This window comes from Alligator mississippiensis, chromosome 4 (genome assembly GCF_030867095.1).
Source record: "Alligator mississippiensis isolate rAllMis1 chromosome 4, rAllMis1, whole genome shotgun sequence".
Lineage (NCBI taxonomy): Eukaryota > Metazoa > Chordata > Crocodylia > Alligatoridae > Alligator > Alligator mississippiensis.
This window is the reverse complement of record NC_081827.1, coordinates 157,162,773-157,186,865: the sequence shown is the minus strand read 5'-3', so window position 1 is coordinate 157,186,865 and position 24,093 is coordinate 157,162,773. Positions and strand designations below refer to the sequence as shown.

The 24,093-nt window shown below is 47.5% G+C and overlaps 1 protein-coding gene across 1 annotated transcript in view; it reads left to right on the top strand.

Moving 5' to 3' along the window:
- The window catches only part of MARCHF10 (membrane associated ring-CH-type finger 10), a 116,172-nt gene that overhangs the window by 26,133 nt on the left and 65,946 nt on the right, over positions 1-24,093 (top strand). Inside the window, exon 4 of the mRNA XM_059726839.1 lies at positions 18,446-18,623. Coding sequence (XP_059582822.1) covers positions 18,446-18,623 — 178 coding nt within the window. The remainder of the gene's footprint in view (positions 1-18,445; positions 18,624-24,093) is intronic.

The following is a 24,093-nucleotide window of genomic DNA, read 5'->3' as shown; positions in this document are numbered from 1 at the left end:
ATTCACAAATTTTATCTGTGTATAACCTATTTTACAGAATTGTATTCAGTAACTGCTGTGATAACTGTGGAGCTGAACAATGGAATCAGGCATCCCATTTGGGGTACCTGATCCATTCAGCAGGTGAAGAGCAGTTGAAAGGTCAGGGAGTTGCAGGTAGATAGATACCTGCCAGGAATAGAATTTGGATTTGCCGATTCTTGATGGATTTTTTTATATGTACACTATTAAAATTAAACTTGTTTTAATATATTAAAATAGACAGTAAACAGTGACATAGATACATAGGAATGGACACACTGAATCACACCAGTGGTCCATTCAGCATTCTGTCTCTGACGGTGGCTGGTATGAGCTGCTTCAGAGTAAGGTGCAAGAAACTTGGGAGGAGACAAACATGGGATATATATTCCCAGGGTGCATTATAGTTGCTTGCCGCACCAGTTCTGCATTCATGTGGCTTATTTTAAGCTTCATGGGGTGTGTCTACATGTCACCATATGGTAACATTGCTATGGTGCCATGCTTTAGTACTTCCTTTTGGAAATACTAAAGCATGGTGCAGTATAGGTGGTTACTACACCATGCTTTCACTGCTACATCGCCATAGTGGTGCACTATAGGAGTGCACCGCTACAGCGATGTAGCTGGTGATCACATGTAGACACGTGATTGGTACATTGCTGTAGAGCACTGTACATTGCCATAGCACATTGCTTGTTGCTGTAGGGTAACATGTAGATGTACCCATGCATGAAGACAGGGAGCAGTGTATGCAGCTGTTGGCTGCTCACAGGAGTCATGTGGGGAGCTCAGTGTCAGTAACTCAAGGTGGGGTCGAGGGGAGGGGCTAGCAGGCCCACAGTGCAGGAAACGGTTGCTTGCTTGGCAGGGGCAATGGGGAGCTAAAAATAGCACAGTCAGGACCAGTGGGGTGGGAATAGCACAGGCTTGGGGCTGGAGTGAGTAGCTGGGCTTTCCCATCCCCAGAGATGTGCTGCCACTGCCTACAGATGTTCCAGAGAACCCTTTCTTAGATTGGGTTAACCCAATCTTGTTTTAAGTTAGTGCCCCTACTCAAGTGAACTAACTTAGATTGGGCATGCCATTTTTGGGGTGATTTAAGCCCTTTGTATACCTGTACAATTGAGCATTTAGATCAACCTAACCCTAATTAGGTCAGTCTAATGTAACACCTGTAAGTACATCTAGGCAAGTTTCCTCCAGTGCTGAATAATGACATTTTTTATCCCTTCCAACATTATTGTGTTAATTTTAGTATGCACTATTATGGCATTTTCAAAAAAGGCTAATTGAATCATCCAGTGTCATTGTAGACTGTTACTGCAGTTATTACATCTGTATGATCTTGGAGCAATACAAGTTAGTTAAGACTCCCATGAATGAAGTAGGTTACAGTTGGTGTGGTTTTGCTACACTTGTAACGCTACAGGTTCATAGCAGTTGCATCTTAACAACTTGTAAATGTATCCTTTGATATTGATACAATTGTTATATCTGTCCATACCATCAATTTAAAGAGGATAAATACTATTTTAACTGTGGGGGGAATTCTATTTTCCTTTGTGCTTCTAAATGATATTTTTGCCATTTACGCCCAGGTTATAATTCAGTTTTCCCTGTAATGGGGATATGTCAGCATGTCTGTATTAAGCATGTGCAGTTGGCTGGATACTGATAGGGCAGGTATGCAGCTACATACATATGTACGTGAGCATAAGACCCAAAAAAGGTAGTGGAAGGGAGCCTTTCCATGTTTTAGCCCTAATGACTATGTGTTTAGGCTACTCACCCAGGAAGCTGGATACTGGGTTCTAAACCTTCCTCAACCAGACAGGTTGAATCTACTTCTTTCTGACTTTGCTTGAATCACTACACCACAGTTTACTTAGTAGCCATGCCATTTTCCAGTGCTCTTTTTAAAGATGAGCCCTTGTATTTAATAATGTTGGGAGAAAAAGCAGAGTTGTGGCCTAGCCTAGGACCTATGGCCTGCTTGCTTTCTTTCACTGAGCCACATCCCCTGTAGCTTGTCCTCTTCTTGGCTTCACATATCTCCCTCTATCGGCTTCTCTGGTGGCCAGCTTCAAAAGGACTGAGTAGGGGCGCACCTGTATGTGCTATTAATTTGCATTAGGTTTACTGCACAGTAAAAGACTACAGGGGTGGGGGCGTGTCTACATGTGCTATTAGTTTGCATTCAGCTTACTGCACAGTAAAATACTGCTGCAGGGGGACAGAGCAGAGCAGGAACAAATCTGCTCCCAAGAGGGAGCATGTGTTGATGTGCTCCCAGGGAAGGCTTACTGTGCAGTAAAATATTGCTTGGAGCTGGCAAGGGTTATGGGGCCAGTCCCAATCTGTACAGGGCCAGGAGAGCTCTGCCTGTTGCTTCTTTAAAATGAACATTGAGAGGGGACCTGATGTGCACCGGGCAGGGAGACAGCTGCCCCTGCAGTGGGCAGAGCTCTCCTGGCCCCATGCCCCTAGGGACACACAACTGCCAGTGAACCCCCTTGTGGGTAGATAGATTTACCCACTTCTCTTCAACCTGTTGGAATTGCAGGGACCTCTACCTTGTCCTCTCTCCCTCTCACCTGCCACATCTTTGATGTTAGGTTAGTTTTCAGGACTTTAGATGGTATCTCTAGTGATAGTCGTATAGGTGAGGTCAGTCTTCCGCAGGGTTCCACCACCCCTACACCCTGCCCTTTTCCTCTTGGGTGACAAGTCCTCTCTTCCTGTTGGTACTGAGTGCAAGTTGCCTGTTCTTGGATTCTCTCTGGCCTGGTTGGCTGTGGGCTTCGCGAGAGGTTGTGGCCATGCACTCTAGGCAGGTCACTCCTCAATTGTCTCAACCCTGATTGCCACAGTCTTCCTTCTCTGTGGGATCAGTGGGTCCTGGGGCGATGGAGTCTCTGCCTGCCAGTCCCAGGGTTCACATTCAGATGCTACTGGGTCTCAGGTGTTGACTCTCAAGCTTGATTAATCAGCACTCAGGTGTGCAGGGGATTGGGCTCTCCCCTGTGATACTTCCCCATCTTGGGATTACTACATAACACCACAAAAGAAAAACTTTAGAACCTATGCTGGGCTTCAGCTCCCCTGTCTGCAGCTACTCTGAGCCAGTGGGCTTTTTTACGCAGTTCCTCTGGGCAAATCCCTTCTTCACCTGGGTCTATCCAGGACCCTCCGAGGCTTGCTGTCTTCAATATCCCCTCTTGCCCTCTTTCTTGAGGGTTTACTACTCTCTTCCTGGGCTGCTACTCCTCCTGGTGTCCCTGTCTCCCTGGCCAGTAGGCCACCTGTAAGCACCCTGCTGTCTGGCTTCACTTATCCGGGTAGCAGATCGGGTTGATTCCTCACTTGGGGTGGCAGTCTCCCTGGCATCCCTCGAGGGTTCAGATAGCTAGGTCTTTGCTGTGGCAGAATCCTCCTCCCAGTCTGGCTGCAGCATCCCCTTTTTTCCCCATGCTGAATGCCAAGCCCTGCTCGGCCTTCTCCCTTTAAACTTCCCAGGGTTTTCCTCCAGGCCAATCAGCATGGGTCCTCAGGGCACATGCTCCCTGGGCCAGGAGCGTGGCTCCTGCTCTCTTCCCCAGAGCTCCTCTTGGCATGCTGTGGAAGTGCTAGCTTGTCTGAGGCCCTGTCAGGTGAGTTCCCCTCCCTCCCCCCAAGCTCCCTCAGAGACAGTGCTACTAACTCTGCCTCTGCCAGGTGAGTTCCAAGCTTCCTGGAAGCTTCTCTCAGCATGCCAGGTGGTGTGGTGCTCCCAGACCTGGCTGGGTAAGTTTGTTTGTTTGTTTGGAGGGGAGGGGCTTGCAGCCAGCAGGCTGGGATGGCACCACTTGTCCAAGCCCTGCTGGGTACATTTTCTGCACTCTGTCTCCTCCTGCAGGAGTCTAGCAGGGGCCACTCCTCAGCCCCTGCTACACCCCTGCCAGGTGGGGCTTCCTTGCCCTGCAGGTGTTTTGGTGGGAACTGTCCCGGGTGTGAGGCAGGGTATGAGACTCGCTGGGCTGCCCTGCCTGGGTTCCCAACTCTCTTGCCCCCTGGAGCAGCTCTGCACAGCTTGGAGCTGGCTGCTCCAGGGGCAGGTAGGGGCTGGGAATCTGGGCAGGTGGGAGCCAGGATAGGGGGCAAAGAGATCCCTAGTCCCAGCATTGATTGGCTCCTGGCTCCTGGGGGGAGCTGGGAACTGAGCAGCACGTGGACCAGGGACAGGGAGCTCCCTGTCCACTGGAGCCCCCTGATGCCTAGGTTACCTCTGAGCAAATTTGCAGGTACTAGCTAACTGCACAATAGCCTAAATGCTCCACACATGTAGACGGTGTCTACTTAGATTGTCTAATTTGCATTAAAGTGTCTTGTGCAGATGCACCCAGGGGATGCTCAGTAATGCCTAACCTGTGGTGTGGTGATTAGTTTAGTGTGTTAGCAAGTCAGAGTGATGCAGGTTCAACTCCTCTCTGGGGGAAGGGGTCCTAGAACTTAGGTCTTTGGGTTTCTAGATGAGGGTTCTACTTACTCAGCTGTTGTGTTTAAAATATAGGACAGCTGTAGTCCACCACCATTAGTTCTAGGATGCTGGTGAGCTACATTGTGAATTTAGATAGATACATGTGCAAAATGGGTATGCATACGTAGTCTCGAAGCTATCTGGCCTGTGCGGAGTCTACTGCACATGCCCAGTCTATATGCACAGGCTTACACATCCACAGTGCAGGGCAGATGGAATTGCAACCTGCAACAATGCCACTTCTAGGGTTACCATATTTTCAGGTCCAAAAAAGAGGACACCTGTCACTGGGGGGGGGCAATTACATGCTGGTGTCCTGCCCCTGCCCATTCTGTTGCCCCTCACTGACAAGCCACCCCCCCAGCCCTGCTGCTGCCCATCACTCCAGACCCACTGACCCCAGCCCTGCCAGCGCCCGTCATTCCCAAACAGCCGTACTCTGCCCCCCCCCCCAGCCCTGTTGATGCCCCTTATTCCTGACCTGTAGCCCCCTGGTGATGCCAGTGCCCTGCATGCCCAACCCACCATCACCTGTCCCGTCCCTCTGGTGCCCCTCATTCTTGACCCTCAGTCCCTGCCTCCCTGCCCTGTCGGTGCCCCTCTCTCCCAACCTACAGCCCCTGCCCCCCAGCGCTGCCTGTGTCCCAGACTCTGGACCTGCAGCCCCTGCTCCCCAGCTCTGCTGGTGTCCCTGACTCCCAAACTGCAGACCCCTGCCCCACCCCAGCCCTGCTGCCAAAGCAGTTCCCACATTGTGCATGCACCCGCTCTCTCTCACATATACACACACATGCTCTCCCTCTCTGTCTCTACCTGGCTTTCTGGAGCCTGCGCTGGGAGCACGTAACTCCCAACAGCCAATCACTTTGCCCCTTGCTCTCAGGCAAAAATAGCCAGCCGAGGATTGCAGAAAATCCAGACATTTTGCTTTTATTTAAAAAACCTGCCCGGACACAGCACAGGGGTCCAAAAAATAGGACATGTCTGGGAAAACCCATCTGTATGGTAACCTTAACTTACACAACTAGAAAACTGCCATTTAGATGCAGAAAGGGAAATAAATCCCACCCTATGTATATTGCAGCTTTCAAAGCTGTTATTTACAAGTAGGGTTTTCAAAAATAGGATCCAATTCCAGATCAGGGTTAAAGGTTTGATCTGTCTGCAAGCTCTTAAAGGAGAAGTGGTAAATCCAGAGTGAAGATGAATGGACATGAACGGTTTAAGAAAGGAAATAAAGGCCATATTTTTTTCCCTGTTCTGTGCTCCAAAACAGAGCTTGCTTTTTCAGATACATAAAGATTCTACAATTTTAACCATCAGGGAACAAGCCTAGAGAATGAATGCTGCCTTCTCCTCTGGAGTTGATTTTATTCTCAAATCAGGTTATTACATTCAGATTACAGTCATTACCTGATGTGTATATTGCTGGCAAATGTGAAGGTAAGTTAATACATTTATTCTGTATTGAGAAGCATTCTGGCTCTTCTGGTCTGTAAGCCAAGTGCTTTGACTTGGCCTAAGCAAGAGTTGAAACATGCAGTTAGTGCATGTTTTGGCTGGGTGTGTTTGCCTCTCCCATGTACTTTTGTCAGGGTAGCAAAATGTTTCTATAATAATGGTGCTATGTTTCTGGTGCTGATTTGAGCACATTCCTCATTCACTGAATTTTATTTCATATTCTTTATTCTATTGCTTTTAACAACTCATTATTTTAGTGTGTTATGTGAAAAGAAAAGAAACTTGTTATGCGTGGTCCATCCTTTCTTTTATCCTCTCCCCAGTGGAAGAACTGTGTGTGCAGGGGAGTGTTTGGGGTTCCCCCCTTACATTTCTATGCTGCTGTGTATTTATATTAGAAAAAACGAAGTAAAAGAACTGTATGTTCTCTTGGAGCCAAAAGTGGTGAATGTTTCATTATGACCTTTAGTTCTTTTTGGAGTTTGTTTCTTAGCCTAGGATCAGCCCCGTGTGAAATCTGTCTGCTGAGTGGTCACCAACATGCTGCTTTTTATACTTTTTCCCTTAATGGTCTCTGGATAATACTCCAACAATTTATCCCTGAAGTTATGAGTCTATAACAGTAGGAATCAGTTATTTGAAATTTTGGAGACAAGGCAATTATTTTCCTAGAATACCTTTCCTCTCCTTTGGTCTCCTAGCTGGTTGACATGATTATCAGGTGGAAAGATGTTCTTTGAACAGTACATTCAGAGAAGGAAAGGATTAAGGCAACCTATCTGTCTTAGAGGGCAGAAGAACACTGAACCAACATCAGGTCTTAAGTTGGGGGTGGGCAATTATTTCAGTTGGAGGGCCACTTAATGAGTTTAGGTAAACTGTCAAGAGCCGCACGCATAAAATGTTTAGAAGATATCATTTTAACAAGTTATAAATAAAAAACAAACCATATACTAAAAATCAAACCTCTAACATATTTTAATTTTATTACAAAAATATTTTTGTCCTGATTTATATTTTTTTGAATAGTGTATATAGAGGCAATTGCATATAGAGGCTCGAAATAAAGTCTTACTCTTGTATACTGTGTGTAGGGTGGGGGAGATGTGTGGGGTGTATGTGAGAGGGTGAGTATGCACATTTGTGTGGTGGGGGCTAGCTGGCCAGGGATGAGGGGAGGGAGCAGAAGGCAGGGGGCATGTGCAGCAGAGGTTGCTTGGGCAATTCGGTGCAGCCCCTCCTCCCCCCTCCCCCCGCGCATCTAGCCCATGGCTGCACTCAAATTGCTCCTCATCAGGCTAAGCCCCACTCAATCCTGCTTGGGCCAGCCCCCATTGCACTCCCACCCACACTGGCTCCCGGCCCTGGCAATATGCACTGCTTTCTGGCGGGGCTGCTCCCCACGTGGCTGCACCTACCAGGTGCTTCTCAGCTCCCTCTGCCTTCAATGGCTCCTCTTTCTTGTGCCCCTTCTTCTCCACCCTGGGTTGGCAGTGGGAAGGGAGCTGCAGCCCAGCAGCTCCTTCTCCAGTGTGTGGGTCTCCAAGCTCCAGCTCCTGGCCACCTTCCACCCACTTGGCCACATACAGGTGGCTTCTCATCATGCTGGGCAGGAGGAGTGCATGGAAGACAGCTAGGAGCAGGAGCCCTGCACACTGAGGCAGGAGCTGCTCAGCTGCAGCTTCTTCCCAGTGTGGAGTGGCACAGCAGGGGCAGGAGGAGGAGGAGCTGCTTGACCTGGGGGGAGCCAAGCAGCACCGGGTGGCTGCAGCCACACTAGGAGCAGCCCCGCTGGGAAGCTGCGTATACTGGCTGGGGCCGGGGCCAGTGGGTACAGGCAGGAGTGTGGTGGGGGCTGCCCAAGGTGCGAGTGAGTGGGGCTTAGCCCCATGCAAAGCACCATGGGGGCAGCCATGGGCCAGATACAATCACAAGCCAGATCCAGTCAGTTGGCAGGCAGAATTTAGCCCACAGGCTGTATTTTGCCCACTTTCCCAGCTCAGCCAATGTTATAGAAAAAGAAGGGATTCATTTTGATTTTTGTTGTTCTCCTTGCACCCTGAAATCCACAGACAATTGGTATTTGGCCCAAAGTCATTAGGTTTCATCAAAAAAGAGGAAGAAAAATTGGAATATTCAAATAAATTATGGCCATTATCCTGATAGCCGTTGTCAGGAATACTGGCTTTATTTGAAGTCAATGGTGATAGCTCATTTTGAATTGATACATGTTTTAAGTAATATCTTCATTTTTTTTAGTTAAACATTCACACATTGCTATATTTTTTATTTTATCAAATTATATTGTACAGAGGGCAAGCTGTGAGAGAATCATTTTATTGCAAGTGAATTTAGTAATCATAAAAATAAAGAAACTAGTCTTAACTCCATAGCTCTCTCAGGGCACTACACCATTTTTTGCTGTTTCTCAAGAAGAGACTGCCAACTAAGACAAATGTTATAGTAGTTTTATGATCTGGATAAATGGAAACTGGGGGCAGACAATTAAACTCGTTTTCACTTACCATTGAAGGCAGAAAATAATCATGGGGTGAATAACAAGGTACCTGTGTTCATTCTAGGTAAGCCCTAAAATATGTTAATGTTTTATTTAAATTTATCAGAATCTTTTGTGACAACAATACAATTGGCTGCTAGAGATTTCTGTTACTAGATTATGTGGCAGCTTGTTAATATTCATGCAGCATTTCATTTTGCAAATAGAAGAAACAAAGTTGACACTACAGCTATGCTTTTACTGGTCCAATAGTGAACACTTTGGTGATTATCCAGTAGCTGCCATTGTTTAATATTTATTTCTATGAGCAATATTGCTGCACGTTTAGTTAGTTTTCCTCTAGTTACTGAACTAATTTACTAGCATGAACAAAGCTGTGGACTGATTTATCATTTGTATACAGAAATGTTTTATTATTTTTAATTTCCTGCATACATTATGCTTCTTTGAAATTGAGGTAAGTCCATTTTTGCATTGGTTTTAACAAACTCATTCACTCCCTTGTTTAATCTCACATTTGCCTCCCTCCCTCTCATATGTTTGCAATATGTTTGTTTCCATGAAATGATACATTTCATATCTGTCTTTACAACCAATTAAATAATAGACTGATAGGATTTCTATTTAAAAAAACCTAACTGGCTAATTTATATAGGAATATAAGGATCAACTGAGATTTAAAGAATTATTTGTGAGCAACAGCTCCCTCTAGTTTATATTTTATTTGCTGCCAAAAGTATAAGACCTTCACCTAAACAGAAAATTGAAACTAAAATAAATCTCTTAAGGAGCTATAGATTGATTTTGGTGTCTTAATGCTATGTTTTAAAGGATACTGTTTATCCTTCCTAGCCCAGATTGTAAAAAAGTGGAATTAAAACAGTGAAACTAAGTATTACTATATATTACGATGCCCATGAGAAAATTATCGAAATCACTCCAAACCTGAAAAATGTGGCTTTTCTTATTTTGTAACCTGTAGATGTAAAACATAATGATATTTCTTTATTAGCAGAATTTTACACTGCAAACTAGTAGCTGACCCTAAAGATATTTAATCCAGCTTTAAAAAAAAAGCTTTTACCAAGCTTCTTTCTATTTACATGTTTCCAATTTTCCACTGTATGCTAAATTTATTTGTGTTGAAATTCTGTGACCATTCAAATATAGAACTGCATTAATAGCTTGATGCATTGACACAATACTTACACTTTGAAAGTGGTCCCTAAAACACAGTGTATAGAAACATAATCTTTAGTACATGGATGGTGACATTTTCCTAAGCTATTTAAATTCAAAACTTGAAATCTGGCAGGACACATTCAGGATTTAGCATGGTATTTACCCATTTACATTCACATTTCCCTACATTTGGTATTGGTATTGCAGTCTGTATTTACCAACATGAGCAGAAGATACTAGGCCTGTGCAAAGCAGCAAGTATTTGCTTTGGATTCAGATTCAGCCAATTCAGAGGGACAGTGATTTGATGCAGTGATTCAAATCACTGTCCCAATTTGATTCGGCCAATTCGGATCTGCACAGGGCAGGCTGGTCCAGGATGCACTCTGGAAGGGTGGTGGAAGGCACTGGGAGCAGGGGCTATGCCCTCCCGCCGCTCGCCCAGCCAGGGCAGGGAGGCATAGGATGGTGCCATTTTGCTGCTTTGAACAAGCGGTGTGCAGTGGCAGAAGCCGCTCAGCTTCCCCATGCCACCTGGACAAGCTGTGGCTTCACCCCACCCCATTTCGGCTGGGCGAGCAGCAGCAGGGCATGAAGGAGGGTGCATGCACCTGGATCAAGGCAGGGCTGGCAGCAGGGGCTATGGGAAATTTTAGGGTGGCTGCAGACCCCCATAGCCCCTACTCCACTGTGTTCTACAGGGTGGGCGGGGCCAGGGCTGTGCTCTGGGCTGCGGCTGGGGCTAGCTGCCTGGAGTACAGCCCTGGCTCCACCTGCCTTGCAGAGTACAGCCCAGCAGTGGGCAGCTGGGGCTAGCCTCCCGGAGCGCAGCCCAGCCCACCTCACCCCACGCAGATCTGGGGGCACATGCCCGCTCCCATACCCTCCTGGACCAGCAGCAAAAGTCGCCAGAAGAGACACCAAAAGAGAAGCTCGTGGACTAGTGGCATGCAGTGGTGCAAAGTGGCAGGAGCCCCGCTCCACAAGTCCTGTACCCCCACACCGTGGCTGGGCAGCTTGTCCTAGCCCCAGCCCTAGCCCCAATCCCTCCCTCATTGTGGGGGCAATGATCTGCTCCTCCCCACACCCTTTCCCTCCCCCCTCTGTCCACCACAACAGATTTACCAGGTGGAAGCAGCTGTGTCCAGTGTGATCGAGGAATGCTACCTGTTTAGTCTATGGCTGAATCTCTGAATCAGCGCCAAATCTCTCTCAATTGATTCAGACCTTTTAATGGGTCTCCCAATTTGATTTGGATTCAGAGATTTGTCCGCTGAATCAGTCCAAATTTCCTCCAAATTGAATCGGCTACTGAAGCTTCGCACAACCCTAGAAGATACCAGTTACTAGAGAGCTCTTTGATCTATGAGATGATGGCACAGCAAAATCCAGTGATTGGAAGCTAAATTTCAAAATTTCACACTTGAAATAAGGTGCAAAATTTTAATGGCAAAAACAGTTAATCATCAAAAGAGCTTGCTAACAACATGGTACATTTCCCATCATTCAGTCAAGGTTGGATGTCTTTAGAAAAGATACACTCTCATTTAATCACAAATTATTAAGCTCATTGCAGGCATCATGGTGTGAAATCCTGTGAATTATGCCATGCAATAGATTAAACTAGGTGGTCATAAAGGTCCCTTCAGACACCAGAATCAATGGGCAACATCTTGGCCCCATTAAGTCAGTGGTGAAACTCCTGTTGGCTTCAAGAGGACAAGACTTGAACATATTTATATCCTGGGGATATTAGATTATAATGAGATGACAGATTGTCAGATGTATGTAGATGTACTATTAATAAAAAGCAATTCTATTTGATACCTTTTTTCCATTGCAAGTAAAATATATTTCCAAAGGTAAGGTTTATAATTTTCTAAAGTATATAATGTTTTCATCAAAGTAATTCATGGATGATATATAGATAAGGATATACACTCATATATAAACATAAATGGGAACATATTATTTTTATCAGAGTGGAGTTATACATTATAATTAGCATGTGCTAATTCTAACGCATGTTAGGCCGTGTTAAAGTTAGCATGTGCTGTAAGCAGTCTCATGTTAAAGGTCAAAATCCTCTCTAACAATGCACTGTTTTGACATGCCCTTAGAGCGGGGGTGGGCAGAGTACGGCTCATGGGCCAGATCCGGCCCATGAGGCCATTCTATCTGGCCTGCAGGGCCCCTAAAAAGTGTAGAAAATTAATATTTATCTGCCCTTGGTTCCTGTCAGAAAAGCAGGAAACAAGGGCAGTAGGACCCAGGGGAAGCCCAGCAGGTTCCAATAACAGCAGGGCCACCCAGCCCCGCCCCGCAGCCGGAAGCCCCAGCCTTGGTTTCTAGGCTGGGAGCATGTGGCTGCGTGGGGGGGGGGGGAGGAGCACCCCGGGGCAGGGAAGAAGCAGGGAAGCAGCCCCTCCCCCCCCACTCCCAGTGCCCTGCAGCTGCTTGCAGCCCATGTGAGGCTGCCTGTGCTCACTCCGGACAGCCCCACATGGGCTGCAAGCACCTGCAGTGTGGGGTACCGGGCATGGGGCAGGGGAGGGGCCACTTCCCCCCTGTGCTCAGCTTCTCCCCGGGCTCCTTCCTTGTGCAGAGAAAAGCGGCCCCTCGCCCTCCCCATGGCCGGTGCCCCACACTGCAGGTGCTCACAGCCCGCACGGGGCTGTCTGGAGCAGGCACAGGCAGCCCCAGGCAGGCTGCGAGGGGCTGAAGCATGGGGCGCTGGCCATGGGGCAGAGAGGGGCTGCTTTCTCCCCCCCACACTCAGCACCATCTTGTAACCCACCCCACTGCCAGGTTGGCAGTGGGGCGGGTTACAAGCTGATGCTGAGCACAGGGAAAAGTGGCCCCTCACCCGCCCCATGGCTAGCCCCCCACACTGCAGCCACCTGCAGCCTGCCTGGGGCTGCCTGTGCCTGCTCCAGACAGCCTTGCGTGGGCTGCGAGTGCCTACGCCAGGGAGCTCCGGTCATGGGGCAGGCAAGGGGCCACTTTACCCCACGCTCAGCACCAGCTTCTTCCCTGCTGGTGAGCAGGGGGTCAGGGCTGAGCGCTGCCTGTACTGAGGGGCTAGGGAGCACTGGGTATGAGTGGGCAGGGAGCCAGCGGGAGCACGGGGCCTGCACCAGTGTCCCGGGGCTAGTGCTGGTGGGGCCCAGAGCAGGGTGGCAGGAGCACAGGGTCCTGGCCAGCAGGGGCTCCATGGAGCCAGGCCAGCTCCACCCTCTCCTTTCTGGTGCAGCCCGGCCCGGCTCCACAGACCTTGCCAGCCTGTGCCTCACTCTGGGCCCCACGGGTGCTGGCCCTGGGACATTGGTCCTAAGACATTGGGATGTTGGTCCCAAAATGGTGACCAGCAGTAGGGTCACCCTGCTGCTGCCGGATGGGCAGGGGGCACACACCTGGCACAGGACTCCCAAGAGAAAGGCAGCAGGGTAGGGAGCCCTGAGCCCACAGCAGGCAGCCCACATCTGCCCCTGTTCCACTCTGCTCAGCTCTGCTCCCACTGTGCCACTAGGGGGAGGTGGGCATATGTCCCACCTTTGTATTTTGAAAAGGTGGTCACCCTCTGACACTTAGATCATGTTTTCCTGCCTTAACATGCAGACACTCCACTTTTAAGAGTCCTTAACACATCTGAAACGTAAAGTATAACAACACCCTTAGTGGCATCTATTAAAAATCCTTTCTTTTATGAAGTAAGGTGATGACGTTCAGTTCATGGACTGTCTAAATATCAAGCACATCTGAACAGAATGCAGTAGTCCAGTAAATTAATTTAAGAGAACTAAATAGAAATCCTGGGCCCTCTGAAATCAGTGGTAGAACTCCCATTTCACTTCAGTAAGACTAGTATTTCACCCCTGAATTCTATTTCTAGCTCTCCTCCCAGTTGGCTGTGTGATCCATTCTTAAAATGGGGATAATTGTAACATCCTATGTAGGGAACTGCTTTGACATCTATGGAATGTGCTAACAACTAAATAATATAATTTATATGCATACTATATTGTGCCAGCGGGGCCTCAAACATCCTGTCCCGAGCGTCTTTGCTACGGGTGTACCCCTATGTCCACCTTGGCATCGCAGGTGGCCCTTCAAGGAGGTGTTTACTCGTGATGCAGTCCTCCCCTATCTCTCCTGTCACGACTTTGAATCTTGCTACAGTGTGGGGGAGGTGCTTTGGTATTGCTATGACTACCTTGGGGCCACTTACTTCTCTGGTGGTCTTCTGCAAGGCTCCACCTCCCCTCTACCTCACCCTATACCCAACCTGGTGGGCCACTGTTGGTCCTGCGGCCACTCCCTTGCACGATGGATGTATGCTGTTTCCCAGGCTTTCAGGCCTCTGGTGTTCTCAGTTGACACCTCCCAATCCTGAGGTTCAGCTCTCCCTGGTTTACTTCTCTACCCAACCCCTCCAGATGCAGGGAAACACAAAAATACTTTACAAAAAAGAAACCCTCCACCAGCACCGTGTGTACGTACTTCTCCCGAGGTATCTCTCAGTACTCACACTTGGCCCCTAGGGCCCACTCCTATCCTCCCAGCACCCCTTTTTTTCCTTGAGGCTATCTCCAGTTCTACCCGTGGTCATGAGACCTCAGGGTTATCCCTAATCTCTCTTGCCTTTGCCCCCTGGGCTCCTAGGAATGTAGCCCTCTCTCTGGGTCTTGTCAATACTGCTGCCCTCTCTCTGGGCCTTCTTGGTAATGCTGCTCTCCCTCTGGGCCTTCTTGGTAACGCCCCTCTCCCTGAGGTGTCCCTCCAGGTTCCCCAAATCCCTCTACCGTTCCACCTGGTTGGAAACTGGAGGGAAGATCAGTGCCTCCTCCTTCTCCGCAGTGGCTGCTGGGCTCGGGGTCTCTCCAGCCTTGGCCTTCCTGGTCCTCCCTTCTTCGCACCAGAACTCTGGCCCCGAGCACGGGTTTACCTTTACCGCCGTTGGCCTCTCCGCCTTCACCGCGTGAGGCGTCGGATCCTCCTCTGGTGGGAACCGCCATCTCCTGTCCCGCTCGCTCTGCCCCAAGCCTCCTGTGTTCCCCACCGGCTGGGGTTTCCCCCGGCGTCCATTTCCCCACCTCTTTGTGGGCCGTCCTCTTTATCCCTGCCAGCCGGTAATTGCTGCTGACATCACCGGCCGGCCGCAACTGTATGAAAGCACGGCTGATGGCTCACACGGGTTCCTTCTGGTGCTCCTGCTTCACCGCGGGTCTCGCTGCAGGTGAGTGCTTTTTTAATTTTGCTTTTTCTGTTCTTCCCCCGGCTTCCGGTCCCAGGGTTCCCCCCTTAGCCTTTAGGGTCCCCCCCGTTTGTCTCTCCCTGTGACATATATATTATACTATTATGACAAAGACACCTTCCAGGCCTGGTATTAGTATGGCCCCACCTTTGTCTCTGGGCAAACTGCCCACCTTGTTCTCCTGCCACACCTTGTTGATAAATGATTGTGATGTTAAATAGGTGGGTGGGTGCCCTTCATGCACCCAAATGACCAAGGACAATAAGTACATGCTCCTACCAACCCTACATGTCCCATGCTTCTCTGATGTCTCACAATGTGTTCCACCTCCGGTTCAAAGCCAAGTCAAACTGGACACATAGTTGTGTCTCTCCCATGCTGCCTTCTCAGGCCACACACACACCAGCCCCCTCTCACCGGGGCCTCTTGCACTCCACTGGCTCTCACCCAGTCTCTTTCATACTGCTTATCCAGGCCACACTCACTTCACCCTACTCGAAGAGATCTTCAGGCTTTTCTCTCCATCCCTTGGTGAGCCCTGGTGTGGTCTTTTGGGCCTCTCCCATGACCCTTACCCAAACAGGACTGAGAGATTGCTCAACTACAGGCCTACTTCTCTCCTGGCCCTCACCAGACCACTACACCCTTCTCTCAGGCTACAACTCTGCTTGTTACACTAGGGCCTGAGGTCTTCCACCCCTGAGAACTCAGCCGCTCCTCCCTGAGCTTAACTGGCCCCACAACTCCACCCTACAACTCTCAGGGTCCAGGGTCTTACGCCCCCTTGGGCTCAGATGCTCTTCTTTGAGCATGCCTGGCCCACCTCCAGAGTCCAACACCCCATGGAACTCAGGGGCTTCTCATAAGCTTACCTTCCTGCCCCCCCCCCAACTCTCCTGGTAACCCACCCAGGTTCTCGGTCCTGGTATTTATGTGGCCCTGTTCCACCACAGGCAGGACCACCAGGTCTCCTTATTCCAGCAGGGTGCAGTTTTAGGTCATGCCCAGGACCAATGAGGCCTTGTCCTTCCCCGTAGCCTCACCCTTATCTCTGAGTTCTTCCTGAAGCCAGAGCTCAGCAAGACAATGTTTCCTCCCTGCTGGCTGATCTCACACTGCTCCGCTTTTATAACAGAGCTCTCCAAAATGGCCGCTCTCATCAGCCACCTGGCAGCTCCCTGCTCCAGCCCTTTATATAACTATATATAAGTAACATTGTACAAGTGATATCTAAATAATACTTATATGTAATATATTACTTATATTACAATATAATAACAACCAAGTAATAATAATATTAGTATTTTCTCTACTGTGGTTTGAAACTATGCTATCTGCCAGCAACTGATAACCAGCATATTGAACATGCATCTAATTTTGAAATATTATTTTTCAAGGCTGAAATAAGAAATACAAATTATTTATAATAGTTTAATATTAGAATGATTAATATTATAATATTAAGAAAACTGGACAGATCCAGACATATCAGGGTGGAACAATGGAAAAAAACAAATAAACCCATATATAGTAAAGTTTCACCAAGAATCTAGTCTTGGGGCTCTGGTTTCAAAACAAAACTGTCTGGCTACTCACTTTTCATTGCAGTAGTATCTAAAGTGACGATGTCTTGCATTACTATTTCCTACATCCATATCAGAAATTGTCTGGTCGTTCAGATGACAAAATATTTCCTCTTTCACAGTGAATTGTTGTTGTAACTCTTATAAACAATGAAGCATGTTGAACATATAACTGTAATGCCCATTAATGAAATCTTTATTACAGTATGCAGGTTACTGTAAAAATGAAAAAATTACAATCAGGGTGGAGTGTGCTTGGCAGAAGCAGTATGTAGATAAATCTTAGAAAAGGCACTTTAGGAAGAGTAAAACTGATTAATATCTAGTCCTCTGTGAATATCTAATATTTGTCTAATATGTTATTAGTAATATAATTCATGTTATTAACGTATAATATTTATCATTCTATTAACACTGCTACAATAGCTCCTGAGATGTTTCTCTGTATTTTTAACAAGAACTACTAGTACTCCTCTCTTTAAGCAAGAAAATAAGGTGTCTATGCTCCTCTGTGGAAAAGTGGACGTTCTCTTTTTTTTCCATCAAAAAAGACATGTTGGGGCATTTATTTAGGTTCCCTCTGTCTTGGGTTGGCAACCCTGCTGAACAGACACAGTAGCCAGGGGGATACTTATGTGTATCCACACTGAGCAGGTAATACAAGCAGATAACATGTAGCTGCCAAAAATGCCACTTACCCAGCTAGAAAACTGCCATATAGGGAAATGAAGGGTAAAAATAGCATGAAGCTATTTTTATATTGAACCTTTCCTAAGCAATTTACATATACATGTAGACAATTGGACTTATATCTTAGTGCTAATGATAAATGGATGATGTGTATAGCACCAGAGAATTTCAACACTGTAGCCACAAAGGTCAGGCCTATTCTCTAGAGTACAGCAGAAATAATTATTTTGTAGAGTTGGAACATACAAAATGTTTTGTAATTGAACAGCAGTGATTTGCATCATGGTCTCCCCTATGTTGGCAAGAGGTAAATAGTCATAAGTTTAAACCAGTTATGAAAATTAACATCTCTAATAAACTTAATTGGAAACATTCATTCCCATTCTTGCATCATTGGTTTGATTTTATGATTTCAGTTTCAGAGCCAAATTCTGTTCTTAGTTATATTACCTTAAAATTATAGACTTAAGTTATTCCAGAATTAAATGGATAGAAGCAAGAGCAGAATCTAGCTTTAATGACAGAAGATGATTTGTATAGTGAAGTTTTCTGCCCACTTAAGAAACTTATGCAGTGAAAGCTCCATTAACTGGCAGCTTATAAGCTGGCATGTTCTATTAACTGGCATGCCGGCTTGTAAGGTAAAGTGAAACTGGGAGTGCCCACTGTGGCACTTCTGGTTTCTTTGAGCCCGCACGGCCCGAGGCAAAGTAGCCTGCGCTGCCGAGCTCCCACGGCCTGGAGCACAGGAGGCTGCTCGGGGCCCACCTCACTGTCCTGCTAGGCCTGCAGGGCCTGTGGGAGGGGAAGCAATGCTTTGGGAGGGGTGGTGGTGCCCCAGACGTGGCAGGAGAAGCGGCAGCCCAAACAGGCAAGGAAGCTCAATTAACCAGCATATTTTGTTATCCGGCTTCCCCCATTCCCAGGGGATGCCAGATAACAGAGCTTTTACTGTAGTTTTAATTGAAACAAAACTATTATATTCTTGAGAAATATCTATTTTATTGATTTTAGTTTTCTGTTACCCCACCTTTTGAAGCTATTCATATGAAGGTGGGGGGAGAAGTGAAAACACTTCTTTCATGTGTATGATACTTTCCTTTTCCTCCTGTTTATTAGAAGCTTTGTTGGTATATTTTTGCATACAGACCTTTTTCTCATTCAGAGAATACAAACCAAGTGTTCAGTCAATGGTATTTCTCTTTTTACCCTTCTAGACCTCTGCAGATGAGGGTTCTGGATGTGAACAGAAATCTGCTATCAAATCTCTTGGAAATAAACATGAATCTAAATTTCCTGATATCAACAAACCATCAGTCAAACAGAAGCAGAAATCTACCACAAGCTCAAAAAAGGTAGAGAAAAATCTACTCTGCCCTAACAAAATAACTCCAGGTGAGCTAGTAGGTGCAAGAAATTAAATAAATTATTATGGTGGTGTGGATTTGTAGTTAGATGGAATGTATGTGTGCAGAGCCATCATTATAACGGAGCAGTGCACATGCATGGGCCTGGCTTTCATTTATGTTAAGGTCAGTTTACCCAACTCTGGTAATGTAATGGTACTAAAGCCAGTGTAAAAAAAAGTCTGTTTTAAGGCCACTTTACAAAAAAAAGGGTAAAGTACTTTGGTGTACAACAGAATTATGCACTGAATTTCACTGAATTGAGTGAAATTATTTTTAAATGGTTTAGTGGTTTTCATTCTTAGGACAATAGGAATTCAATTTAGATTAGTTAGCTTCATTTTACAATAGCAATTAAAATTCATTTTAGATTACCTATAAACCATGGCAGGGCACATCTGTATATGCTGTAATCTCACTTATTTAGCTTTAGATCATATACTTCATGATAAATATAAGGCAAATCAGGGGCAACATGTAGGGGGTGCACAGGGGTGCACGTGTACCTCCTGAGAGCACCGGTGCACACCCTGTCAGGCCACACTCCCTGTGTAGCCGGCGGGCAGGGGGGCAGGTGGGAGCACAGTGCCCCTCCTGTGAGCACCAGCCGGGGAGCAGGGCCACCAGCAAAAGCGGCTGCATTGCTTCTGGAAGTGGCTGCACAGCTCCAGAAGTTGTGTGGCCACTTTTATGGTGAGTGAGATTGGTGCCCTCATGGCCAGCAGGATTGGCTGCTGGGGACCCTCCCCCAGCCAGCAGGATTGGGAGCCAGGGGACCCCTGCCCAGTTGCTGACTGGTGTCAGGGGTGGGGTGGGGGGTACATGCCCCCCCTGACTCAAGAGGCACCAGACACCCATGAGGCAAATCTTGCTCATCCAGGCCCAAAGAGGGTTTTGTTGTTGACTATAATGGGTGTGTCCTCAAACTTGCCTCTTGCAGCATCTCAAACTCCTTTGACATGCTACAAGACACACGCTGGAAACAAAAAAACCTTCACCCACACTGCAGATTTGTAGCGTGGGCTCAAAACGTGATACCTGGAGATCCAGGTATCAAAAAATACCCCGGGGGGAAAAAAGCGGGGCAGGCAACCAGAGACTTGGTTCACCACAGAGATGTTCTGGTAGCCAACCAGAGCATCTCTATGGCTGCACCTTGCCCTAGTGGTGAAGCACGCTGCCTCCCCATGGCGGGCAAGCAGTGATGCAAGCTGCAGGGACCCGGACCCAGGCTCCTGACAGGTAAGTAGGGGATGGCGGGGCTGGAGGAGGGGGGAGAGGACCATGGCAAGGGCCCGCCTTGCCCCAGTCCATCACTTGCTTCCCCAGCTCCCTGATCACTTTCCCAGCTCCCCACTGGCTTCCCCAGCTCCTCCCTTGCTTCTCCAGTTCCCCAATCATCTTCCAGTTCCCTGATCCTCCCCCAGCTCCCCAGTTGCTTCCCCCCTGGCTGCTTGGGGCCTCATGGCAGAGCCACCACATGGCATGGGGCATCTGGTGGCATCAGGGCTCAGCCCTGGCCACCTGGCACCTGCACTACCATTGTCACATCACATGTGTGCGGTCTGGCTTGGCAGGCTACCGCACGGCACTGCATGCTGTCTTGCAGCTCCAGGCCACTTGAGCTGTGTGGCGCCAAGCCCCAGGTGACAGCCATGGCATCCCCAAGCTGCCAGACAATGTGCAGCACCCTACCGAGCTGGGCTGCACCCATATGATGCAGCAGCAGTAGCGCAGGTGCCAGGAGGCCGGGGCCAACCCCTGCTGCTTCCTGCTACCCTGTGACATGTGCCATGAAGCCCTGAGTGCCCTGAGCACCGTTGCTGGTAAGCTGCAGGCAGTTCAGGAGCCTGGATCCAGGAGGGGGAGCAATCAGGGGTGGGGCAGGAGCCAAGTGGGTGAGTGATCAGGAGGCTGGAAAGGAGCAGGGGAATCCCTGAATCGTCTCCAGCCTCCTGATCACCCCCTCCCACCGCTCATCTCCAGCTCCCTGCTTGTCCTCCTGCTTGTCTCCAGCCTCCTGCTCATTCCCCTGCTCGTCTCCAGCCTTGGAATAGGGAAGTTCATCTTGGGACACTGAAGATGAGCGGTAGGATGAGCAGGAGGCTGGAGACAAGCAGGAGAAGGAGCAGGAGGCTGGAGACAAGCAGGGGAAGGAGCAGGAGGCTGGAGACAAGCAGGGGAAGGAGCAGGAGGCTGGAGACGAGTGAAGGGCAGTGGGGGCGAGGGGGTGCTCTGGGCCCTGGAGGGGAGGGGCTGTAGCGCCTGGGGGGGTTGCACCCTGTGGGGAGCAAGGGACCCACCCTCCCCACACAGTCCCCCCACGCTTACCCACACACTGATCCACATCCCTCCACACCCACTCCACACCCCTGCAAATCATACATCCCATCACACATCCACCATGTGATTAGGAAACCAAAAGCAAACATTGAAACATATAAATATTTAGGATTTATTTTATTATGATGATAGAGACACTGGTAGGCTTCCAAATTGCTTTAACATTGTAAATATAACAATAAAACATTGCCCATCTGATTGATACATCTCTGTCTCTCTCTTGTGGAAGAACATGGATTTTGGGGTATTTTAAAAAGTGAATTTGGGATGCTGCTTCACCGGTCCATTTGGCACAAGGGATAGTGTCCCCAGATACAAATTGCCCAGGCCCCAAGAAGCTCCTGTCTATTTGTATCTTCCAGTTAACACCCCCAGAAGCTCCTGAGGGAAAGTAGTCCTGAGCTGCTGGCCAGGGCAAGTTTTTATATTTCTGGGCCAGCTCAGGTGCTGGCCCCAGGCCCTAGCTCCCCCTGGCTGCAGATCCGGGAGGAGCCAGGCAGGGTTATTTTGCCCTAAGTGGTGCAACTTGCCTCACACCCAAGTGCATGTCTAGGCATGTGCACTGAGGCAAAAGGCCCCGGCTCAAATTTGTGCTGCTTCTATTTGAGCTGCTGCAAGTACACATGCTTGCATGTGTGGACACACCCAATGTGTCTTTGTGAAGAGCAGGATCTAACCCTGAACCTTGGATAGGCTAAAATGCAGCTCAAAATGTGTGATTTATATTTAAAACATAAATAGAGTTTATAAGAATTAAGAACATATTTCCTATTATCATAAATAATAAAATTAATGCTTCATAATTTTAAATAGCTGCTGTTAAGCAAGTTCCAGCCCCACCAAGTGTATGAGTAAGTTCTCAGAAAATGATATAAAGTTAGCCAGGATTAGATATACAGTTAGAGACAGAGTTAGCCAGGATTAGCTAATAAATCTGTGGTTTTAATGAAGTCAGTTAGTATGCATGCCAGCCAATTGCCTTTTAAAATGGGATTCCATTTGTGTAAAATGCTTAAAATATTTATGCAGTAAAAATTATTCAATAAATAGAAGACGCTTTTCCTCAGCTGCAGGGAGATTTTGGAGCTTGACTATATCTCCAGAGACAAAAAATAGGCCTATACATACACAATCAGAGAAAACTGTTATGTGGAAAAGATTTTCTTTCTGTGTAGGTCCATATCGGTATATAAGGAGCCTGTGTAAACAGAGAGCTATTTCACTATTTTATGAAAATGATACGCATAGGCTTTTTCATGATGACAAGGTTACAGATTCTTCAATGTTTATATTAGAAAATACTTCTGAAACGTTGCTCTTTGTAAATCAGATATTCTGGTCTGAATTTTGATATAAATGTTAAATTATTTTTAATTAAATTTATGGGGAGGGAGGAGAATCAGTGTGGTAATTTAAAAAACATAATTTAAAATTAGCTTTCTTCTTGTATTTTGGTGTTCCAGTAATGTACAAATAGCTTTGTTTATCAAAACTGAGATCCAAACCTACTCTCATTTGCACTGACATAAATCTGTGTTAATTACACTGTTATCAGAGGTATTTTATCTTTACTTTAGAACAGAATTTGGGCCTTGAATATATTAGAGAAAAATCGTAATCGAAACAATGTAGGGCCCTGTGACAGGGTGCTTAGTGCACCTGTCACTTTAAGGGGAGGAGGCTACATGAGCCAAGGGCCTGAGCTGGTCAGGCAGTCTAGCCCTGAGAGTCATGGAGAGAGGAGCTCCTGGCACAGGGCTGCAGCAGGACTCCTGGGTAACATCTGATCTGGTGTAAGCAACTGTGGAGGTTTGTAGACAAGACTAAGGGGTGGAAGAAGTCCCAACAGGCCTGTGAATGGAAAGACCTGGGAGCAAGGGCTGGTGGGCTCATAGCCCAGAGGGCAGAAACAGGCCTAGGAATAGAAAGGCCCAGGAGATAGGGCTAGTGAGCTAGTAGCCTGGAGAAGGACAGGAGAGAGTAGAGAACTGGAGAACTGGGAAGGGTGCCCTTGGTTTCAGGGAGACCAAAGGTCAGGGACCACTGCCAGAGACTGCAGGGGTCAGAGGACCCATAGCCCAGAGAGGGTTGCAGACAGGGCAAGGGAGCCCATAGATCAGGGCTAGGGGCCCAAAGCCCAGGAGGGGTGGAGGAAGGAGCCTAAGAGGGCAGGACACAGTGCCCAGGAGTAGCCCACAATGGTGAAGTGCCTGGGTAGGGAGTGCAGGCTGAGGTGCTGCATTTGGTAGTAGCCATAAGAGGTAAAGTGCCTGGGTGGAGAAACCTGGAAGCTACACCCAGAAGTAGCTAAGTTAGGTGAAGTGCCTGGGGAGGAAGGACCAGTCACAGGGTCTGAGGCCATGGCCTAAGGAGGCTGATGATGTACATGATTGATAACATCTGTGAGGCATGGGCATGGTGTAAGGGGCAATTGGAGCCATGTAACAAGCCCTTAAGGCTCTGAGTAATGAGACTTAAGCTCAGGGTAGATGAGATCTCACTCAGGGATCCCAAAGGAAGCCTCTCTTTTCTAAATACTTATTTCCATCTCGGCAAGGCAGGAAAGGAGAAGAGGAAAATGCTTAAGGGACCAAAGAGATAACAGGAATAGAATGACTACCAGGGGGCATCATGGCCACCTCAGGGTCCTAATTTGTTCCAGGCCCTGATCTTGCAGTTGGCTCTGCATGGACAGAACTTTCATTGAAATCAAGAGAGAGGCAAATGGGTTCAGGATAGGGATGTACCATTGGTCTGTTGGCCCTGTATCCCTTGTATCCCTTGTGGAAGAGAAGATCTGGCCACATTTACAAGTCCTAGCCAGTGGCTTACAGTAGCATCTAGGGAAAGTTTTGTTCACCAAGGATACAGCCCATTTTCATGATCTGTACCCTCTGATCATGAATCTTGCTCTTATTATATAGATAGAATACTATCAATGTAATTTGGACAGTCATAACATGTTCTTAGTTAAGTTATTTGGTTTTGTTAGTGTTTTATCTTTGTTTATCTTATATTCTGACCTATTAGCTCTTAGGTACTACTCAGCAATCATCATAAAAAATATGCTTTTTAAATAATATCGCACTTAACTGTTCTGGATATTAAATTACGGC